This window comes from Saccopteryx bilineata, chromosome 3 (genome assembly GCF_036850765.1).
Source record: "Saccopteryx bilineata isolate mSacBil1 chromosome 3, mSacBil1_pri_phased_curated, whole genome shotgun sequence".
Taxonomy (NCBI): domain Eukaryota; kingdom Metazoa; phylum Chordata; class Mammalia; order Chiroptera; family Emballonuridae; genus Saccopteryx; species Saccopteryx bilineata.
The window spans coordinates 110,325,160-110,345,200 of NC_089492.1; the positions used below are offsets into that span (position 1 = coordinate 110,325,160).

Consider the following 20,041-nt stretch of genomic DNA (forward strand, 5'->3'; position numbering starts at 1 on the left):
AGAGCCTCTTGTCTAGGATCCCGCTACACAAAAGACGAAGAGGACACCATGAAACTCAATAGTAACATAACCAGTATGTATTAGTAGACATTAAAATTTAGTTAAAATAGCTCAGGAGGTAAATCACACTACAGAGAAAATAATACCTACCTCCCTATCCTTTCCCTGACGTTCTTGTAAACCTGGGTGAGTTTGGGCTCCAAGTACTTCAACAGTCGGTGCAACAGCTCAGGCACTCTCCACTCTTGCTGGGCAAGGCCACCTTGCAGTACATAGAGTCGACTAAAAGGAAAGCACAGGAGTGTTACAGTAAAGTCTTTACATATTGACAGTACAGATGAAAGCTGTATGTATTCCACTGAAAATTATTTTATTTTCTCATGTAATAAATATCAAAACAGCATCTTTATTAAGATTCATTATTTTTCTTGCATCATTTTCTCTGTATTCTCATTTCATCTCCACTATACAATCAAAAGAAATACTGACTTCAGAATAGTATTTGATTTAGTTGGTATGTATCAGAGTTCCTCACTTGTTAACAGGACTACTAGATCTCTTTCTTTTATCCATAAATTTTTTCTCAGCTCCTTAACGCCACCAAGTGTATTTTTCCTTGAAAGGATTATTCTCTTCCACCCTCCCCCAAGTTAGAAGCAGGGAGGCACACAGCCTCCCACATGCGTCCAACCAGGATCCATTGGACATGCCCATCAGGGGGCATTGCTCCTTTAAGGCCGGAGCCATTCTAGTGCCTGAGGCAAGGCAATGGAGCCAGTGCCCGGGACCATTTCCTCAACTTTAGATACTGAATGTTGGCTATATAACAATGATTTGTAACCAATACTCAGAAGCAATATAGAATTGAATAGTTCATATTTCAAGTATTACTATCTACTGTTGGGAATTACTACATAAATGGAATAGAGAACATGGTGCTGCACAAATACATCACCTTTTCAAATGTTCAATGCTTAGAACCTCTGATTAAACCAGCTATAAACTGGTTTTCACCTATAAACTGAATTTTTTTAAATGAAAATAACATGATTAAACTCAAACACTGATCAAACACTTTAAAACATAAGAACCTACAAACTGACAGTCATTAAGCTTTATGAAGAAGGGATATAAAGAGGTTACCTTAAAGAGGCAAAAATGTCGATTGTATTGGTTACAAATCATTGTTAAATAGCCAACATTCAGTATTTAAAGTTGAGGAAACACATTTCCTCAAAAAAAAAAATTCAGTGTTTAAATTTTACACACATGATTCTGAAAACATTAAAATTTCTCAAGTTTTGATGCCCAACAGTACACTGTATAAAGTCCTCAGTGCCCGGGACAACTTTGCTTCAATGGAGCCTTGGCTGCAGGAGGGGAAGAGAGACAGAGAAGAAGGAGAGGGGGAGGGGTGGAGAAGCAGATGGCTCTTCTCCTGTGTGCCCTGACCCAGAATCGAACCCGGGACTTAGACACACCAGGCCGATGCTCTACCACTGAGCCAACCAGCCAGGGCTCTCTTCTTTTTTAATAGGAAAGAGTGAATAACGAGAAGCTGTGAGAAAGAAGTTAATATTACCCCTGGCCGGTTGGCTCAGCGGTAGAGTGTAGGCCTAGCGTGCGGAGGACCCGGGTTCGATTCCCGGCCAGGGCACACAAGAGAAGCGCCCATTTGCTTCTCCACTACTCCGCCGCGCCTTCCTCTCTGTCTCTCTCTTCTCCTCCCGCAGCCAAGGCTCCACTGGAGCAAAGATGGCCCGGGTGCTGGGGATGGCTCTGTGGCCTCTGCCTCAGGCGCTAGAGTGGCTCTGGTCGCAACATGGCGACGCCCAGGATGGGCAGAGCATCGCCCCATGGTGGGCGTGCCGGGTGGATCCCGGTTGGGCGCATGTGGGAGTCTGTCTGACTGTCTCTCCCTGTTTCCAGCTTCAGAAAAATGCAAAAAAAATGCAAAAAAAAAAAAAAAAAAAAGAAGTTAATATTAGCATGGTACAAAAAGGCAGTCTCGATATAAAAAGAATTGACAGTGGAGTAGGCTGATTCAAACTTATGTTTGAATTGCTTAGGTTGCTTCCATTTCTCTTACTTGTTCCCAATTGAGAAATAACTCTACTTAGTATCATCGTGTACTGAAGTGGATCACATAGAAAAAAATACAGTTGACCCTTGAACACGGGGGTTAGAGGCCTTACTTAACTTTTTACTTCTCCCAAATTTCAGCTGTCCCTAGTTATCTGCAGGGGGGTTGGTTCCAGGACCCTCCACAGATGCCAAAATCTGCAGATGTTCAGGTCCCCAATATAAAACGGCATAGAACAATGTGAACAGTTGGCCCCTGTCATCCATGAATCCCTAACAGTATTTTCACATATACATTATTTTTCTTTATTGGTTTTAGAGAAAAAGGAAGGAAGAGAAAGAGAGAGAGAGAAACATGGATTTGTTGTTCAACTTATTTTCCTGTATGTGCCCTGACCAGGGATTGAACCAGTAACCTTGGAGTGTCAGGGTGATGCTCTAACCAACTAAGCTACTCAGCCAGGGCTCTGACAGTATGTTTGATCCAAAGTTGAGTAAGTCCTCAGGTGTGAAAGCTGGGGATGTGGAGGACTGACTGTATATTTATTGAAAATATCTGCATGTAAGTGTTGCTCAAAGGTTAACTGGAGTTAAATTATTGAGCCTTTAAGAGTGCAGGCAGTTCATTTCCACTCATACATCAAGCGCAAACAAGTTACAGCTTTTGTTGTAAAAATTTTCTGTAAACTGCGTTGTTTTTATTTACCATGCATCTACAAAGGATCCACCTTCACCACTCAATGGTGATTCCAAGAGCAGCTCAAAAAGCCAATGAAGTTTCCGGGGATCTCTGCTTTCCTGTGTTGAAAATATAAAGTAACAAAAACAGGCATCTTATACTTCTGTAAATAAGTTGTAAATAAGTCAGATTCTGTTATTTAAAAATATATATTTAAAAAAAAATATAAATAAATAAGCCTAGAGGAAAAAAATCAAATAAAAACTCACAAGTGAGTCAAATTCAAATATTATCATAGCTCATGTTAGAAAGGTTAATGGTAAGAAAATAGATAAATAAATTTTCTTTAAATCAAAGTATACAAGCTATGGACATACTTAATGTAAAAAATAACACTGATAACCTTGTATCGCCTGGCTTTTACTATATATAAGTTACATACGATTTGTAATATAACCTAGAAATGTATTACCATGGCTGATATTATAATTGCTTAAGGTTATCATTCAAAGCTTATTTGAAAGACTAAACGAAATCACTTCTCATTATATTAAGGTGATACAATAACTATGAACAAAATTTCAAATTCCAAGAGGTATAATGAGATTTCACAGATTGTGAGACAGGGTATAAAAGTTTGAATAGATCCATTAGACACAAGAGTAAAAAGAAAAACTTACACAGGATGTTGCTATACAAGTTCCCCAGGCGTTATAAGTTTCTACTGTAATGTTAGACAATGCTGTTCTAAGCAGAGGGCACAGAAGTTCCCAAAGCTTCTCCACCTACTCAAAACAAAAGACATGGGAAAAAGTTAATGATACACAGAATATTTTTCTTCCTCTTTTCCAGGAAACACACACATACAAACACACAAACTGATTCTGCATTTATTTCTTAGAATACCCACATAATCCAGGAAAGTAACTTCACTATATTATCAACATATATACCCAAGTATAAGGTGAACTCCCCTCACCCCCCAAAAAATTATTCAGAAAAGGAGACATCTTACATGATTCCTTATAAAATCATACTACTGAGAAGTTTTCTTTTTAGAATTTTGAATAATATTATATACTAGGCTGAAAAAAATTCCATTATTTCTTCTTCATCTTAAATGAGAGGAGGGGAGAAAGACTTTTGCATGTGCTCTGACCAACATCTACCTAGCAAGCCCCCTACTGGCAATGCTCTGCCCATTTAGGGCTGTTACTAGGCAACCAAGCTATTTTTAGCACCCCAGGCAGAGGCTCCACCCAGCCACTGCCCCTGCCAACTTGCTCCAGCCATCCTCAGTATCCAGAGCCAAATCGCTCAAACCAATTAAGTCATGGCTGCATGACAGAGAAAGAAAGAGAAAAACAGGGGAAGGGTAGAGAAGCAGATGGCCGCTTTGCCTGTGTGCCCTGGCCCAGAAATCGAGCCAGTGACATCCACATGCTGGGCCGACACTCGACCACTAAGCCAACTGGTCACTTCAAAATTTTGTGTGTTTATCAAGGACTTGGTTGAATCCTAACATAGGAAGCGATGACACTTTAATAAAATTTAGTATCTGTCTGAAGTATAATCTGCAAGTTCCAAGTTTTGGATTACCACCGATAGTCTTTAAAGAGTGTTCAATTATACAGAGACTACAAATATGTGTACAGTGTATAGGTGCTGCTCACAGTTTAATGAGAATACAAATCACCTTGAGATCTTGATAAAGTGCAGACTGTTTCATTAGATTAGGGTGGGGACCCTTTCCTAACAAGCTCCAAAGTGATGTCCATGCTGCAGGTCCCTGGACTGATTGTCTCAAAAAGGATGGATACAGAACAAATGGGGAGGAAGGCCTGGGATAAAGTTTCCAGTGGTAGCGCCAGGCATTGATTAAAAATAACAACAAGCCTGATGTGCGGTGGTACAGTGGATAAAACATCAACCTGGAATGCTGAGGTTGCTGGTTTGAAACCCTGGGCTTTCCTTGTCAAGGCACATACGAGAAGCAACTGCTATGAGTTGATGCTTCCAGCTACTCCCCACCCCAACCCTTCTTTCTCAAAAAAACAAACAAACAACAAAAAAACCAAAACACTCTCAAAATATAATATGACAAGGGTATGTTTGACATGTTTAAATAAAGTTGTTTCATGATATAGGAAAAAAGTAATAATATAAACTACAAATAAATTTATATGATAAGTGATTTAAATACATATAATTAAATTGACATCTTAAAAAGCATTCATAGGTCTTCTAAAAGTATGTGTAATTAAGTTGGCCAAAACCAGTATTTCTGTCTTTTCTTTGAGGAAATGGTGGCCTAACTTATATTCAGGCATTCTGGACATTTCATCAGGTTATTTTCAGTCTGGTGCATTTTGCTAAGAAACTAACCTTAAAGCAGGTACGTAAAACTAAAATTTACAATTAAAAGGCAGGATATTAAAAAAACCAAAAAACAAAAACGGGAGGTGTCAAACTGAAACCGCTCTAAGAGCAGATTTGAAATGGAGACGAGCGAGGCTAAGGGAAGGGATTTAGGAGAGCCCATGAGCAGCGCTGACCGGTGGACTGGGTGCAACAATGTGGGACCAGTGCTCCAGGACCTTCTTAGTTTTCAAGGGAAACCGAAATCTTTTTCCTATGATACATTCTAATTTTTCCCCTAATGTTGGCAAATAATTCAAAATTTAAAAGATACTGAATGTTGGCTATATAACAATGATTTGTAACCAATACTCAAAAGCAATATAGAATTGAACAGTTCATATTTCATGTATTACTATCTACTGTTGGGAATTACTACATAAATGGAACAGGGAATATGCTGCTGCACAAATACATCACCTTTTCAAATGTCCAATGCTTAGAACCTCTGATTAAACCAGCTATAATTTCTGCAACACATCGCTGGGTGCTTTCATGTGAATCTGCAACCAAACGTTCTAAATGGGGCTTCAGAACTGGCAAAAAGGCATCATCAAAATTTCTGAATATACCCTATAAAAACAAAGAAAAGACAGTTCTTCAATAACTAAAGGCTATCATCTCCATTATAATTATATGCTTATATTTGTTTAGTACATTACTACTGTGTTTTAAAAACCTCCAACAGTTCTCCACCCTAAAACTTTGTATTTTAATGTGATATGTAAAATGACAGTATTCTTACCACTTTAGAGGCATTGTTAATCAATATAGAAATTAACAATCTTTCTGACCTTAAAAATATTCCACACTTTAAAAAATTCAAATGAATATAATTTTGTGGGTTTTTGTTTGCTTTAACTGCTAATTACAAATATTAATGATAAATACTAAAAAGCAAGAGTTCTAGGACATTAAGCCAAGATCAATTTGACTAACTTCCAGAGCCATTTTAAATGAAAATAACAGATGATTAAACTCAAACATTGATCAAACACTTTAAAACATAAGAACCTACAAACTGACAGTCATTAAGCTTTATGAAGAAAGGATATAAAGAAGTTACCTTAAAGAGGCAAAAATGTCGAGGATTAAATTTATCTTTTCCTTTTCTGTCTTCTAAAGATAGAAAAGTAATTAACTGTTCAACAAACTTAGGATCAGAAAAATAATCAAATATAATCTGTTCTGCCTGTAAAGTAAAAAAAAAAAAATTCAGTGTTTAAATTTTACACACATGATTCTGAAAACATTAAAATCCTCTGCTTGGGAATTAAAGACTTAATGTTACTGTACCATTTTGTGTGCAATTAGGAAAATGTTCCCAAAATGCAAACCAAATCCCAGCAAATTATTTCCATATTTATAAAACATTAGAAATTAAAAGGTATCCTTTGTTTAGAATCAGAAAATAAAGCTACAATACCAATAACTTAATTAAGGAAGGTAAACTTAAAAGCTATTAATCAACATTCAAAATGATAAATGTTGTACGAAGATTAAGGAGAATTTTGCCTTAAATCTACAAACATCTTTTTATTGTGAACCCATCATTTATATGCAATAAAAAACTAAAAGCCAGTCATTATCCCTGCTTTCAAGAATGTTGTTAGCAAACAGAAATGATACAAAGAACAAGCAGCTAGCTAGTTACAAGTAACTAAGTAAATGCAAAGTGGGGCAGTAACTTGAGAGTAACTTAGATACAAAATGACTCTGGCCAACTGGCCCTAATAAAACATGAGAACAAGGGAGTTGGGCAGGGTGGAGTAAGGGACTACATACACATTTACCAATATTTGACCCAGTGCTATACTGAAATACACAAATTAGGGGAAAAAACATGAACTGAGTTTGGAATGAATCTAAATCAGATGCATTTGAACCAGGTGTAAGTGTTTTCCCATGGTGAAATGGAATGCTTACCTCTGTCAAATCCTCCCTGCCTCTGCCAAGCTTGGGCTGCTCTTCCACACCAGCATAAACCACCATATTCCTACACAGTAAGAGTTTATATTTGTAATACACATAGAAGAAAATATTAGAGCTTCATGGATACAAAGCATTAGATGGCACTTTGAATGAACTCTAATTAATTAGATGCTAAGTTTGGGGATAGGAGTATATCACTAACAGTCTTGACCTTAAAAATCTATCAGATCATTGTGTCCTTATGAAAAATTATTGAAGTCAACAGTAAGAGACAAATAGTATTTCTCTGGGCTGTTTTAGGCATGTTTAGTATTAATAGGTAGGAATATAATTTAGAGCAGCTATCAACAAATACCTTAGAAGTTTAAGGAAGTCTATGGGTTTCAGTGGAAAAAACAAAAAGGCGGAGGCACAGCATTGGCAGAAGCAACACAAAAAGAGGAAGAGAGAAGAGGAAAAGAGTTGAAGAGTGTGTACTTTTGGTGGCAGAGTCCCTCTAACTGCTTCAAGTGCTTCTGAACATCCCCAGAAATTCAAAGATCATAGAACAAATTATATCGAAGATAACCTGCTTAATAATAAGGTGCATGGCAAGTTGCAACTTACTGTGGCCAGGTGTAGTATCCCCAGTGAGTTTTTTCCACAAAACAACTTGACTCCCATTCTTTTTTCGTTTTTGGTAGAGTTTTGCTATCATAATGCAACCAATGATTATCAGGCCTATCACCAGCAAGAATCTGAGGGGATTTAGGGTATCCACCTAAGGAAAAGACAATTACATTGATGAACTTAAAATATCCATGTGATAATTATTCTTAACTCTCTATCAATAGGATTAGTGTGGCTCTGTTTTCATAACAGGATTCTCTTAAAATTCTCTCAAGGCAAGACCAACCATATGTATATTGGGTATTTCAAACCAAAGGGGACATGGGATTATCCTCTAAATAGTGTTGGGATAAGCCCTGGCCGGTTGGCTCAGCGGTAGAGCGTCGGCCTAGCGTGCGGAGGACCCGGGTTCGATTCCCGGCCAGGGCACACAGGAGAAGCACCTATTTGCTTCTCCACCCCTCCGCCACGCTTTCCTCTCTGTCTCTCTCTTCCCCTCCCGCAGCCAAGGCTCCATTGGAGCAAAGATGGTCCGGGCGCTGGGGATGGCTCTGTGGCCTCTGCCTCAGGCGCTAGAGTGGCTCTGGTCGCAACATGGCGACGCCCAGGATGGGCAGAGCACCGCCCCCTGGTGGGCAGAGCATCGCCCCTGGTGGGCTTGCTGGGTGGATCCCGGTCGGGTGAATGCGGGAGTCTGTCTGACTGTCTCTCCCTGTTTCCAGCTTCAGAAAAATTAAAAAAAAAAAAAAAAAAAAAAAAATAGTGTTGGGATATTTGGAGAGAGTAAACCAAGTATGATTCATACTTCATTTTTTTCACCAAAATTAAAAGGATTAATTTTGTGACTATTTTATATATATATATGTATTTTATTTAGTCATTTTTAGAGAAAGGAGAGAGAGAGAGAAGGGGGGAAGAGCAGGAAGCATCACTCCCATATGTGCCTTGACCAGGCAAGCCCAGGGTTTTGAATCAGAGACTCAGCTTTCCCAGGTTGACACTTTACCCACTGCACCGCCACAGGTCAGGTATTTTTCTGACTATTTTTTAGGTTTTAATTAGTTTCAGACTTAGAGCTCAAAGAATTCCCATATATTCTTTACCCAGATGCTGCAAAATTTAACATTTCACCACATGTACTCTGACATTACACAGACACACTTTTTTCTTTTTTGAGCTATTAAATATTCATTTAACATGGGACTTACAAACATGTTTCAGTGAGGATAAAACAAAATTAGTAGTGGGGAGTATAATGAGCGTCTTCCCAGATTTAGTTGCCACCATTTTATAGTGTTCCAAAATAAAGACGGCAGTGTACAGCTATACTCCCCTCAAAAGTGGGGGTGGGAGCGAAGGAAAGATAACTGTTTGAATATCACAGGACTTTTCAGAGATTTTTTTAAAAAATGTAGTAATTAAAGGAATAAAAATGACATTTTCCCCCCTCCAAATTCAAATTACTTTATTAACGGTAATGGTATTTAAGTCTCTGAAATACAGTTCGATAAATTACTAGTGTAACTGCTTAGTTGGTGAAGTAAGTATCAGACATGTTTGCTCAGAGTGGACAAAAAATATGTGTATAACGACAATACAGAGACTCAATCTATTCACTAGTTTCTACTAAGCCAACTGTTTTCCTTTATAATATTTCATACTTTGATTTAAAATCTTTTTATACTAGGGCCTGGCCCAATAGATCAGTTGGTTGGAGCATCATCCCAACATGCTACGGTTGCAGGTTTGATGCCTGGTCAGGGCACATACAATAACCAACCAATGAATGCTTAAATAAATGGAATAACAAACTGATGTTTCTCTCTCTCTCTCTTATCCTTTTATCTCTTTTTCTTTTAATATTTTTGTTCCTTTAAGATTTTATTCATTTATTTTAGAAAGGAGTAAGAGAGAGTGAAAGAGAAAGAGAGAGAGAGAGAGAGAGAAGGGGGGGAGGAGTTTGAACCCCTGGTTCAAATTCATATGTGCCTTGACCAGGCAAGCCCAGGGTTTTGAACCGGCACCTCAGTGTTATAGGCTGATGCTTTATCCACTATATCACTATAGGTCAGGCCTCTCTTATCCTTTTATACTTCTATAGTTTGTACAGAAAAATATTTGAGATCAAGTACTATAATTTTATTTTCTTAAGAAGTGGGGAGACAGAAAGACTCCCGCATGCGCCCCGACCAGGATCCACCCAGCAAGCCCGCTAGGGGGCGATGCTTTGCCCATCTGTGTGTTGCTCTGCTGCTCAGCAACTGAGCTATTCTTAGCACCTGAGGCAAGACCATGGAGCCATCCTCAGTACCCGGGCCACCTTGCTCCAATAAAGCCATGCTGCGGGAGAGGAAGAAAGAGAAAGAGAGAAGCCAGAAGAAGAGTGGAGAAGCAGATGGTCGCTTCTCCTGTGTGCCCTGACCAGGAATCAAACCCAGGACTTCCACACCCTGGGCTGATGCTCTACCATTAAGCAAACCGGCCAGGGCCACAGACTATAATTTATACTTTCAAAAAAACTTTCAAAGTCTGCTTGAGAAACACTGTATTTTTACATTTGGTAGTACTTACTGATTTCATAGGGGTTGATGGTCAGCTTTTTATGGGTTCTTTTGAGCTGCTTAAGAATACCAGCAACAGCTGAGATTGCCATCTAGAAAAGAAACAGGTAAGGAAGATGTATCAAAATTTTAAATCTTTTAAATGCTTGCCTGCCTTAATCAAAGCAGAAGCTGGCCTCATTTCTTTCAAAGGCAGATATACCTCACCCAGTGATACCTAGTGGCATAGCCCAGTGATGCTAAATCTGACTTGGAAAGAGTCATTCACAGTTCTTACTCTTGGATGTTCACACTAGTCTCTTCCTAGAAAACTGCTCATTCTTCAAATCTCAGCCTAAACATTTCTTAAGTGTCCTGCTACATCACATCAGCCTAGGTCAACCCCACCTTGTACCTTACCTCTAATATCTGTGAATAAAACAAAAAGGATGAATCCTCAGCTATCTTTCGCTTTCTATACCTGTGATTAATTTTTCAATCTTTTCCATTAACCTATAAACCTTTTCCCTGCTAATATCCCCAGTGCTGAAATGTCCAGTGTTTAAACGTGTCTTTATATATTTGTTAGATGTAGTATCATCTATCAACCAATAGAGGTAGACTTCAAATCAATGCATTCCAAAATACTAAGAGTGTCTTGTTTGTAAAGAATTTAAAGGCTCAGGTGAGAAAAAAATTCTCAAACCCAAGATTGTAACTAAAATAAAGTATCTACCTTTCGAACTACAATTGCATCATGGTTGAGATTCTCAATAAAAAAACGTATGGCACGAAGAGGTAATACTCGGTCGTCTCTCAAGAGTAGAGACAGAAGCCCAATGCCTATATGTTCAAATTTCCAGGGCCTAAAAGTGGGAGGGAGGAAAAGAAAAATCATAAAACACATTGTTCATAAAACTACTTTAAAAGAGCTGTATTTGAAATATTCTTAAGTTTCCCATAAAATAAAATACAGTGGCACCTTGAGATACGAGCAAACCAACATGAATATTTTAAGATACGAGCTGCGACTCAGTCTGTATTTTTGTTCAAGATCTGAGCAAAATTCCAAGATACAAGCTATGATTCAGGAAGCTGCCACTAGTTGGCACACTGGCGCACAGGTCCAGTATCGGCAGCACAACACCAGCATCTCGTTCTTTCTCACGTGATACCCGCAGAATCAAGTCAAATCTTGTGTGCTGTACTCATTCTTGCATCATTTTTGCATTTTTCACTAACTTTTTTGTGTGTGCTATCATGGGACCGAAGAAAGTGAGTGTAAAGGACAGTGGTGAGAAGAATGATGTCGACAGAAGTAAAGCAAGAAATAATAGAAAAACATGAGTGTGGTGTACGAGTGATTGAACTGGCAAGGCTGTACGACCACAATACATCTACAATTTGTACCATCCTTAAACAAAAGGATGCCATCAAAAGTGCAAATCCAGTGAAAGAAACTACAATTCTGTCCCAATTAAGGACAAATATCCATGAAGAAATGGAGAAGCTTCTGCTGGTGTGGGTGAAAGAGAAAGAGCTGGCAGGAGATACAGTGATGAAGACTGTATATGCAAAAAGGCATGTATTATTTATAGTGACTTGAAGAAAGAACCATCAACCTCAAAAGAGGCAGGAGAGTAAGATCTGTTTAAGGCAAATTAACAGCTGGTTTGAAATTTTCAAGAAGAGATCTAGCATCCACTCGGTGGTGAGGCATGGTGAAGCTGTGAGTGCTGACGTTAAGGCAGCTGAGGAGTACATCGCACGTTTTGCTGCGCTAATCGCAAAGGAAGGCTACATTCCCCCAACAAGTGTTCAACTGTGACAAAACAGGATAGTTTTGGGGAAAAAAAATGCCCTGCAGGACTTTCATCACTGCACAGAAGAAGCTGCCAGGCCATAAACTCATGAAGGACCGTCTGACCCTTGCATTGTGTGCAAATGCTAGTGGTGATTGTAAAGTAAAGCCACTGCTAGTGTATCATTCTGAAAATCCTCAAGCCTTTAAGACTCACAAGATTCTTAAAGAAAAACTGCAGGTTATGTAGCGCACCAATGCTAGGGCATGGGTTATGTGGCAGTTTTTTATTGGATGGGTAAATCTCATCTTTGGTCCTGCAGTGAAGAAATACCTTCAAGAAAATAAACTCCAGATGAAAGCATTACTAATCTTTGATAATGCTCCAGGCCACCCATCTGGTCTTGATGATAACATTCTCGATGAGTTCAAATTCGTGAAAATCCTCTACCTCCCACCCAACATGACTTCAATCTTGCAACCTATAGAACAGGTCATTTCCAACAGATGATGCAACATTTGGAGCTTCTGCAAGAAGTTGGTAGTAAGGAGGAGGTAGTCGGAAGAAGTAATTTCTACAGTGAAATTAAAGACAAGCTGGCAATGTGGGAGAAGCTTTCAAGTTTCATTGAACAGAAACACCCAGAAAGTTTCAATTGGTCGTGCTTCAGCACTTTTTAATGACACTTTTGTCACATTTCTGTAACATTTTAAAAGGCAGGCAAAAGCAAACCTCTTTGAATAGACTTTTATTCAAAAGTACTAGAAGTGAAAGTTCTGAAAGTACAGCCAAAAAGGCAAAAACAGATGATTGATGATTAAATGAAAAATACATAATGTTAAGCTTAGGTTAAATTTAAAGTTAACAAAGTGCATTTTTTTACAATTAAGTTTTTGTGGTTTCATTTTAAGTAAAGAAAGTGGTTTTAGTTTTGTTTAAAGTAAAGAAAATGGAGTTTTAGTTTACATTTAGTGTTAAGAAAGTGCAGTTTTAGTTTACGTGTCTACAGTGCCTGCATCCCTTCCTCTCCCTCCCTCTTCCTCCATTCACCCCCATTAGCTGCACTCGTCTGTCTCCAAGTAAGAATACAGTACTAAATAACACTTTTTTCTTTTATTTCATATATTTTGTTATGCATTGATAAAGTATACATGTGTTTCTTAACTAAAAACATGTCTTTTTTCATAATTTAGGATGGTTTGGGAATGTTTCACAGGGCTGGAATGAATTAAATCTATTTCAGTTATTTTAAATGGGAGAAATTTGTTTCATATACAAGTCGACTGACTTAGGAGCTCGGTTACGGAACGAATTAAACTCGTATTTCAAGGTACCACTGTAAGTATTTTGAAGAGCACTGCTCCTATCATTAGGCCCAAATTTCCCTCTTAATCTTGTAAATTCATGAGCTAGACCACAATATTCTGTGATATGTTCTTTCATGGCCTCCAGGGCAGAAACCTCCTGTAATACTTAAGATAAAAGCTTTGAGAACTTCATCCCATTATATCTTCTAAATATTTTTTTAAGCAAAAGAGAAAGATGAGAAGCATCAACTCATAGCTATTGCACCTTAGTTGTTCAGTGATTGCTTTCTCATATGTGCTTTGACCAGGGGGCTCCAGCTGAGCCAGTGACCTTGAGCTCAAGCCAGCGACCAGGGGGTCATGTCTATGATCCCACGCTCAAGCTGCTGACCTAGGGGTTTGGAACCTGGGTCCTCAGCATCCCAGGACGACACTTCTTTCACTGCACCACCACCTGGTCAGGCTAAATAAAAATTTTAAACCCCACCCCCTAAAAACATTTTGAGAATTTAAAAAAAAAACAAAAAAACACAATATATATACACACACACACACACACACACAGACACACACGTTGTACTTACAGATTTCTCTGCTCCACACCATCTAGCAAAGTTTTCACCAAATTTTCATAGTTCCTTGAAAATAAAATTCAGGTGAGGTACTGTTTTAACACAATACAAAGACAAACATTAGACAATGTAATATAAATTCAAATTCTGGCCAGATGCGCCCTCTCTCACTGGTGAGAAGCAAATCAGAGTAGAAGCAGGTGGATGAACAGAGACTCTGGGAAAAGAACATGAAGGGGACAAAGAGAGCCAAAAGGAGTGCTACATACACTGAGCAACTCAATTGTGTTCCTGAATGGACGTTCTGAAGTAAAATTGTGAGCAGTAATCAATTAGTTAGGAGTCTTCTGCCCGCATGGCACTCCATGTATATGCATAAGGTAGGCTACTATATAAAAGCTTATTTTTATATAGACTTATTAGGAAGAAGTTAATAAGCATATTCCTAAGGTAAAGAAACAAATCAAGATAGAAAGGCCTCTGCTTGAGTTTTGTCACTGAAGTGCTAAACAGTTTACTAATATATCCTGATACCAAATTTGTAAAAATCTGATACAAAAGTAATTATTCTTAGAGCTATGAAGAGATAAATGAGTTGAACCTGATTTAAGATTCAATGACTGATATGGGCACTTAAAAATCAAAGAGAACTGGCCCTGGCCGTTTGGCTCAGTGGTAGAGCAGAAGTCCCGGGTTCGATTCCCGGCCAGGGCACACAGGAGAAGTGCCCATCTGCTTCTCCACACCTCCCCCTCACTTCCTCTCTGTCTCTCTCTTCCCCTCCTACAGCTGAGGCTCCACTGGAGCAAAGATGGCCCAGGCACTGGGGATGGCTCCTTGGCCTCTGCCCCAGGCGCTAGAGTGGCTCTGGTCGCAACAAAGCGACGCCCCAGAGGGGCAGAGCGTCGCCCCCTGGTGGGCGTGCCGGGTGGATCCCGGTTGGGCGCAATCGGGAGTCTGTCTGACTGTCTCTCCCATTTCCAGCTTCAGAAAAAAATAAATAAATAAATAAAAAATAAACTATAGCCTGACCAGGTGGTGGCGCAGTGGATAGAGCATCGAACTGGGATGCGGAAGACCCAGGTTTGAGACCCCGAGGTCACCAGCTTGAGCACGGGCTCATCTGGTTTGAGCAAAAAAAGCCCACCAGCTTGAACCCAAGGTCGCTGGCTCCAGCAAGGGGTTACTCGGTCTGCCAAAGGCCCACGGTCAAGGCACATATGAGAAAGCAATCAATGAACAACTAAGGTGTTGCAGCACGCAATGAAAAACTAATGATTGATGCTTCTCATCTCTCTCCATTTCTGTCTGTCTGTCCCTGTCTATCCCTCTCTCTGACTCACTGTCTCTGTAAAAAAAAAAAAAAAAAAAAAAAAAAATCAAAGAGAATTCACACTGCAAAAAAGATACAATATTAAGATAACATTAAGATGGTGTTTCCCAACTCCCTAGCAAAAAGTGACCATTGGGAATTCTTCACAATGATTATTTCCTAACATTTTTGTAATTTTTTCACAATCAGTGTGCAAATTTTACTACATGGCTATGGTTCACCTATATTTTAGAGATATTTAAAACCTACTATCTATAATGTAATCTATTTTGACAAATAGGCATTTATAATTTACCTTAGGGCATCAGCATTCTTTTCTTGTTGGCGTTTATGTCCTTCCTTTATTTCTTCTGAGCTAAGCATTTTCTGGTTGATGGAGGGGTTTTCTGATTGTTGAAGTAATTTTGCTATTCCGACACATGACTTTGGAATCTTATTAAAAAGAAAAGCCAGGGGGGAAAATGAAGCACTGACATGCTATAGCTTGAGTGGATCTGGACAGCATTATGCTAAGTGAAAGAAGTCACACACAAAAGGTCACATATTGTATGAGTCCATTTTTATGCAAATATCCATACAGGTGAATTCACAGAGAAAGAAAGGAGAAGAATGGTTTCCAGGGGCTACAGGTATGGGGGAATTGGGAAGAAATTGTTGCTGGGTACAGGGTTTCTTTTTGACTGGTAAGAACATTTTGGCATTAGAGTACTGATAGTTGTACAACCTTGTGACTATACAACTAAAATTAAAAGGATGAACTTTTTCGAATGTGAATTACACTCCAATAAAAAAATATTTTTCAAGATGGCTTACTCTGCCTGACCTGTGGTAGCACAGTAGATAAAAACGTTGACCTGAAATACTGAGGTCACCAGTTCAAAACCCTGGACTTCCCTGGTCAAGGCACATATGGGAGTTATGCTTCCTGCTTCTCCACCTCCCTTCTCTCTCCTCTCTAAAAAATGAATAAATAAAAATCTTAACAGCAACAACAACAAAAAAGATGGCTTAATCTAATGACAGTTGCAAATAGCACAACTGTTTTATAGAAAAGGAATACATTTAGAGCAGTGATTTTTAAACCAGAGGATGGATGTCAAACATAACCACTCCTTAAATATCATCAATTCTTTGAAAAACATGAAGCCACATATATACAGGGAATTATGGTAAATGCAACAATGAAGCAACCTCATGGAGGAAAAAATCCTAGCTCTTTCCTGGCTATGCTCCAACCTCCTACTCCACCCTATCTACACTAATGATCACAAAAGAAATAGAAAACAATTATTTTTAAAATAAACATTAGAATCAATTATAAAGAATATTATTATTGAAAAAAAGACCAAAAAAAAGCATTTTAACAAGGCACTATTTCCATAATCTGAATTACAAAATGGCTGTTTACCATGAAGTCCAAGCCAATTGTTTCATACTGACGATGAATCTTTTCTGCAAGATCATCAAAGAGTCTCACTATTGATGGTTTTTCCAGGGACATTGCTTTGCTAAGACCTGAAGAAACAATTGCTGGCCAAGTCTGTACAATACAGTCCCAATCATGAAGGTTTGCCAAGCATACACCACTGTGATTTCCGAGGAGACAATACAAGGCACCCTGCAGGGAAAATATAATTAATATGAGAACTAAGAAGCATTGTTTAGATGTAGCCAAATGGCCTGCATAAGGTTTGTCAATTTACTAAACACTGACTACTTAAATACTTGATATTGTTTAATTAAAAAAAAGGTTCATGTATTTAACATGTTACTTTTCAAAATTTGAACCTGACATCTAGTTGTCATCCAGTAATATTTTCTCAAAGTCATTTACTAGAGGGTTAGCTCAAAGAATGGCTATGAAGATAATATAAAAATAAGGATGTTGTTTGTAGGACACAGCTTCCATTCCAATACTCATGTACTACAACTGTATCATAAAGGTCATGAACTGTGCCACTCTTAGTATTTTAAGGCATAATGTTTGGAACAATTTCTAAAATAGTACTTCATATCTCTTTGCTTTGTATTTTCCTAAGTATATAAAAACTAGATTACTTAATTATACTGTGTATTTTCTACTCATCAAAGTTTAATTATTCAGAATGACTCTGGTGACAGTAGGTATCCCTTTTGAATGAAAGTATAGATATTAATACCAAAACATTTTGTTATTAAGTGAACATTCACCGTAACTAAATTCCGATCTGTCTTCTTACCCACCTGACACTCTACTCCTCTTTACAGGTTCTCATAAGACCACTGTTAAACTCAATTTTACTGATCTAAATAACATTTTTCAACTTTGATATTACTTTTCTGATTTTGTCCATTAACTGCTCTCAGCAAGATCAATAACATAAACATTAGATTATACCTTAAATTATACCTCTACACTGGGGTACAGCAAACTTTCATGAAGGGTCAGGTAGGAAATAGTTGGCCATATAGTGTCTGTCGCAACTACTCATCTCTGCCATGGTAGCATGAAAACAGCCACAGACAATACAGAAAGGAATGGACATGACTGTGTTTCAATAAAACTTTACTTAAAAAAACAAGCGACTGAGCCCAAGCCATAGTTGGCTGACCTGTCCTGACAGGCTCTTTGAGAAACATGTTTAGCTCTCATGTTTGCTCTTTCAAGAAAGCAACTGACAGTGCTGACTGAGTGTTCCCTCTGGAAAGGTATCTCCTTATCTTCTGTAATTCATTTCTTGATCTATTTCTGACTGTTCCTTCTCAGTTAGTTCTTCTTCTTGGGCCTCTAATGAAGTTTTCTTAACACCTGCCTCCTGGTCCAGTCCTCTTCTCACTCCAAGGCTCTCTTACCCATGGTCCAAAGGTTTCAATTAGTATCAACACACAATGAAACGGTATCTTTAAATTACAAACTCAGATGTCTAACTGCCTACTTGACATCGCCTCTTACATTGTAGGAACTACTTTACATTAAACTTGTCGAAACCAACAAATTTATAATCTATTCTCCCTCTCTCTGATGTGCCCAACAACCAGTTGTACAGTCCAGAACCTTAATAATTTTGGTACCTCTTTTCAGTCCCCTCATATTCAATCACCAAGTCTTATCAATTCGCCCTCCTAAATCACTTTCAGTCAACCCATTTCTATCTGATGGCAGAGCAATTACTACATTTCACCTATACTCTATATTGCATCCCTATCAGATGTAGGATTTTCCTTATCTTGTGTCATTCCTTTCCTTCTCTGCTCGACTCACACAAGCTTACACTCAGTTATTCAAAATCACTATGTCTCGGGACCTCCTTCACACTGGTCACATTACCCTCTACAGTTTTTGGTCTCTCAACCCCTTTTCCCATAGGCCAGCAAGAATAATTACCCACTGGTGCTCAACTCAAGTTGCATTCTACATTTTCTCCATCATTATACCAATCAAAAACATAGGTAAGTAAATAATTAGGGAGGCGAAAAAAATATATACCTGTGAAGTATACTGATGTCTTCTACTTACATATGGATTTTTACCATAGAATTCTTTTAACTTTTCTGTATATTTGAAAATTTCCATAATAAAACAAAACAAAAAACTGTACCTTGAACTGCTGTTGTGTGACATCTTGTCTATCGGGTTGTAAGAACTCCAAAACCAAGGGAATGATATCTCTACAACAGAAGTTATATGCTCCCAAAGCAGCAAAAAATGTTTGCTGAGCCTTATTTCTGACCTGGAGAAAGTATTATTAACAGACAACTTTATTTAATGAAAAACTACAAAAATTTCTAAATGAAAAACAAAGGAATAATTTAAATTTTGTAATAACAGAAAAATACTATCAAAGCAATGCCTTAACAAAAGCAAATAATTATCTTTTTTATCTTAAGAAAGCATTACCAGTAACCATGTCCATGATTTAGGTTACAATCGTTCAAACATTTTTGATAAAGAAGACTGAATGGAACCAATATGCATTTGATTAGTAACATAATCAGCAGAACATTTTTCCTTTTTTTTAAAATTAATTTGAATGGGATGACATAGATCAATCAGGGTGCATATGTTCAGAGAAAACATCTCCAGGTTATTCTGACATTTGATTATGCTGCATTCCCATCACCCAACAACATTATTCTTATTCAGAGTTACTCTTGATGGAAAGAGTCTGATTTTCCCCAAAACACAGAACTTTTTCAATACAAACTGTAAGCTATCACCCACATATTTTGAGCACAAAAGATTTAGTATAAATTTACAACCCATGAACTAGTTAAATAGTAATGAATAATAACTGATTAGAGTAAAAGCAACACACTGTACATATTTCAAACTATTGTAGATTACGTTAGGTGAAATTTCTGGGTTAGAGACCAGTTTCCCAATTTATATTATTTTATAAATGCAGAATAATTGGCTGTATATGAATCTCTTGACTTTTTTCAGTTCTCTGTGCTTATAATCTCTTGGTCTTATGATACTTTAAAGAACAGACCCCACAATTCACATGCCAGTGGCTTTCTAAACCCCAAGCGTAACACCCAGGAGAAATTATATGGCCTTCATAATGTGATTTAATTAAGTGGCAGTAATATTATTCTAGCACTACCCTCAACTTCAAATAATTTTTAAAAAATTTTGAGAAGCAATTACAAACAGCAAAAATAAACATTATTTAAAAACGACTAGCAAGGCCTGGCCTGGTAGCTCAATTGGCTGGAACGTCGTCCTGACATGCCAAGGCTGCAGGTTCAATGCCCAGTGAGGACACATACAAAAAAATCAAACGA

At 38.1% G+C, this 20,041-nt stretch overlaps 1 protein-coding gene across 2 annotated transcripts in view; it reads right to left on the reverse strand.

Annotated features, from left to right (window-relative positions):
* The window catches only part of PSME4 (proteasome activator subunit 4), a 109,602-nt gene that overhangs the window by 17,924 nt on the left and 71,637 nt on the right, over window positions 1-20,041 (reverse strand). For both annotated transcript variants that reach the window (XM_066267121.1, XM_066267120.1), the window contains exons 27-39: window positions 18,853-18,984; window positions 16,683-16,892; window positions 15,570-15,706; window positions 13,954-14,007; window positions 10,997-11,126; window positions 10,292-10,373; window positions 7,718-7,871; window positions 7,106-7,175; window positions 6,246-6,371; window positions 5,600-5,752; window positions 3,442-3,546; window positions 2,789-2,880; window positions 151-282 (exon numbers count right to left, since the gene is read on the reverse strand). In XM_066267121.1, coding sequence (XP_066123218.1) covers window positions 151-282; window positions 2,789-2,880; window positions 3,442-3,546; window positions 5,600-5,752; window positions 6,246-6,371; window positions 7,106-7,175; window positions 7,718-7,871; window positions 10,292-10,373; window positions 10,997-11,126; window positions 13,954-14,007; window positions 15,570-15,706; window positions 16,683-16,892; window positions 18,853-18,984 — 1,577 coding nt within the window. The remainder of the gene's footprint in view (window positions 1-150; window positions 283-2,788; window positions 2,881-3,441; window positions 3,547-5,599; window positions 5,753-6,245; window positions 6,372-7,105; window positions 7,176-7,717; window positions 7,872-10,291; window positions 10,374-10,996; window positions 11,127-13,953; window positions 14,008-15,569; window positions 15,707-16,682; window positions 16,893-18,852; window positions 18,985-20,041) is intronic.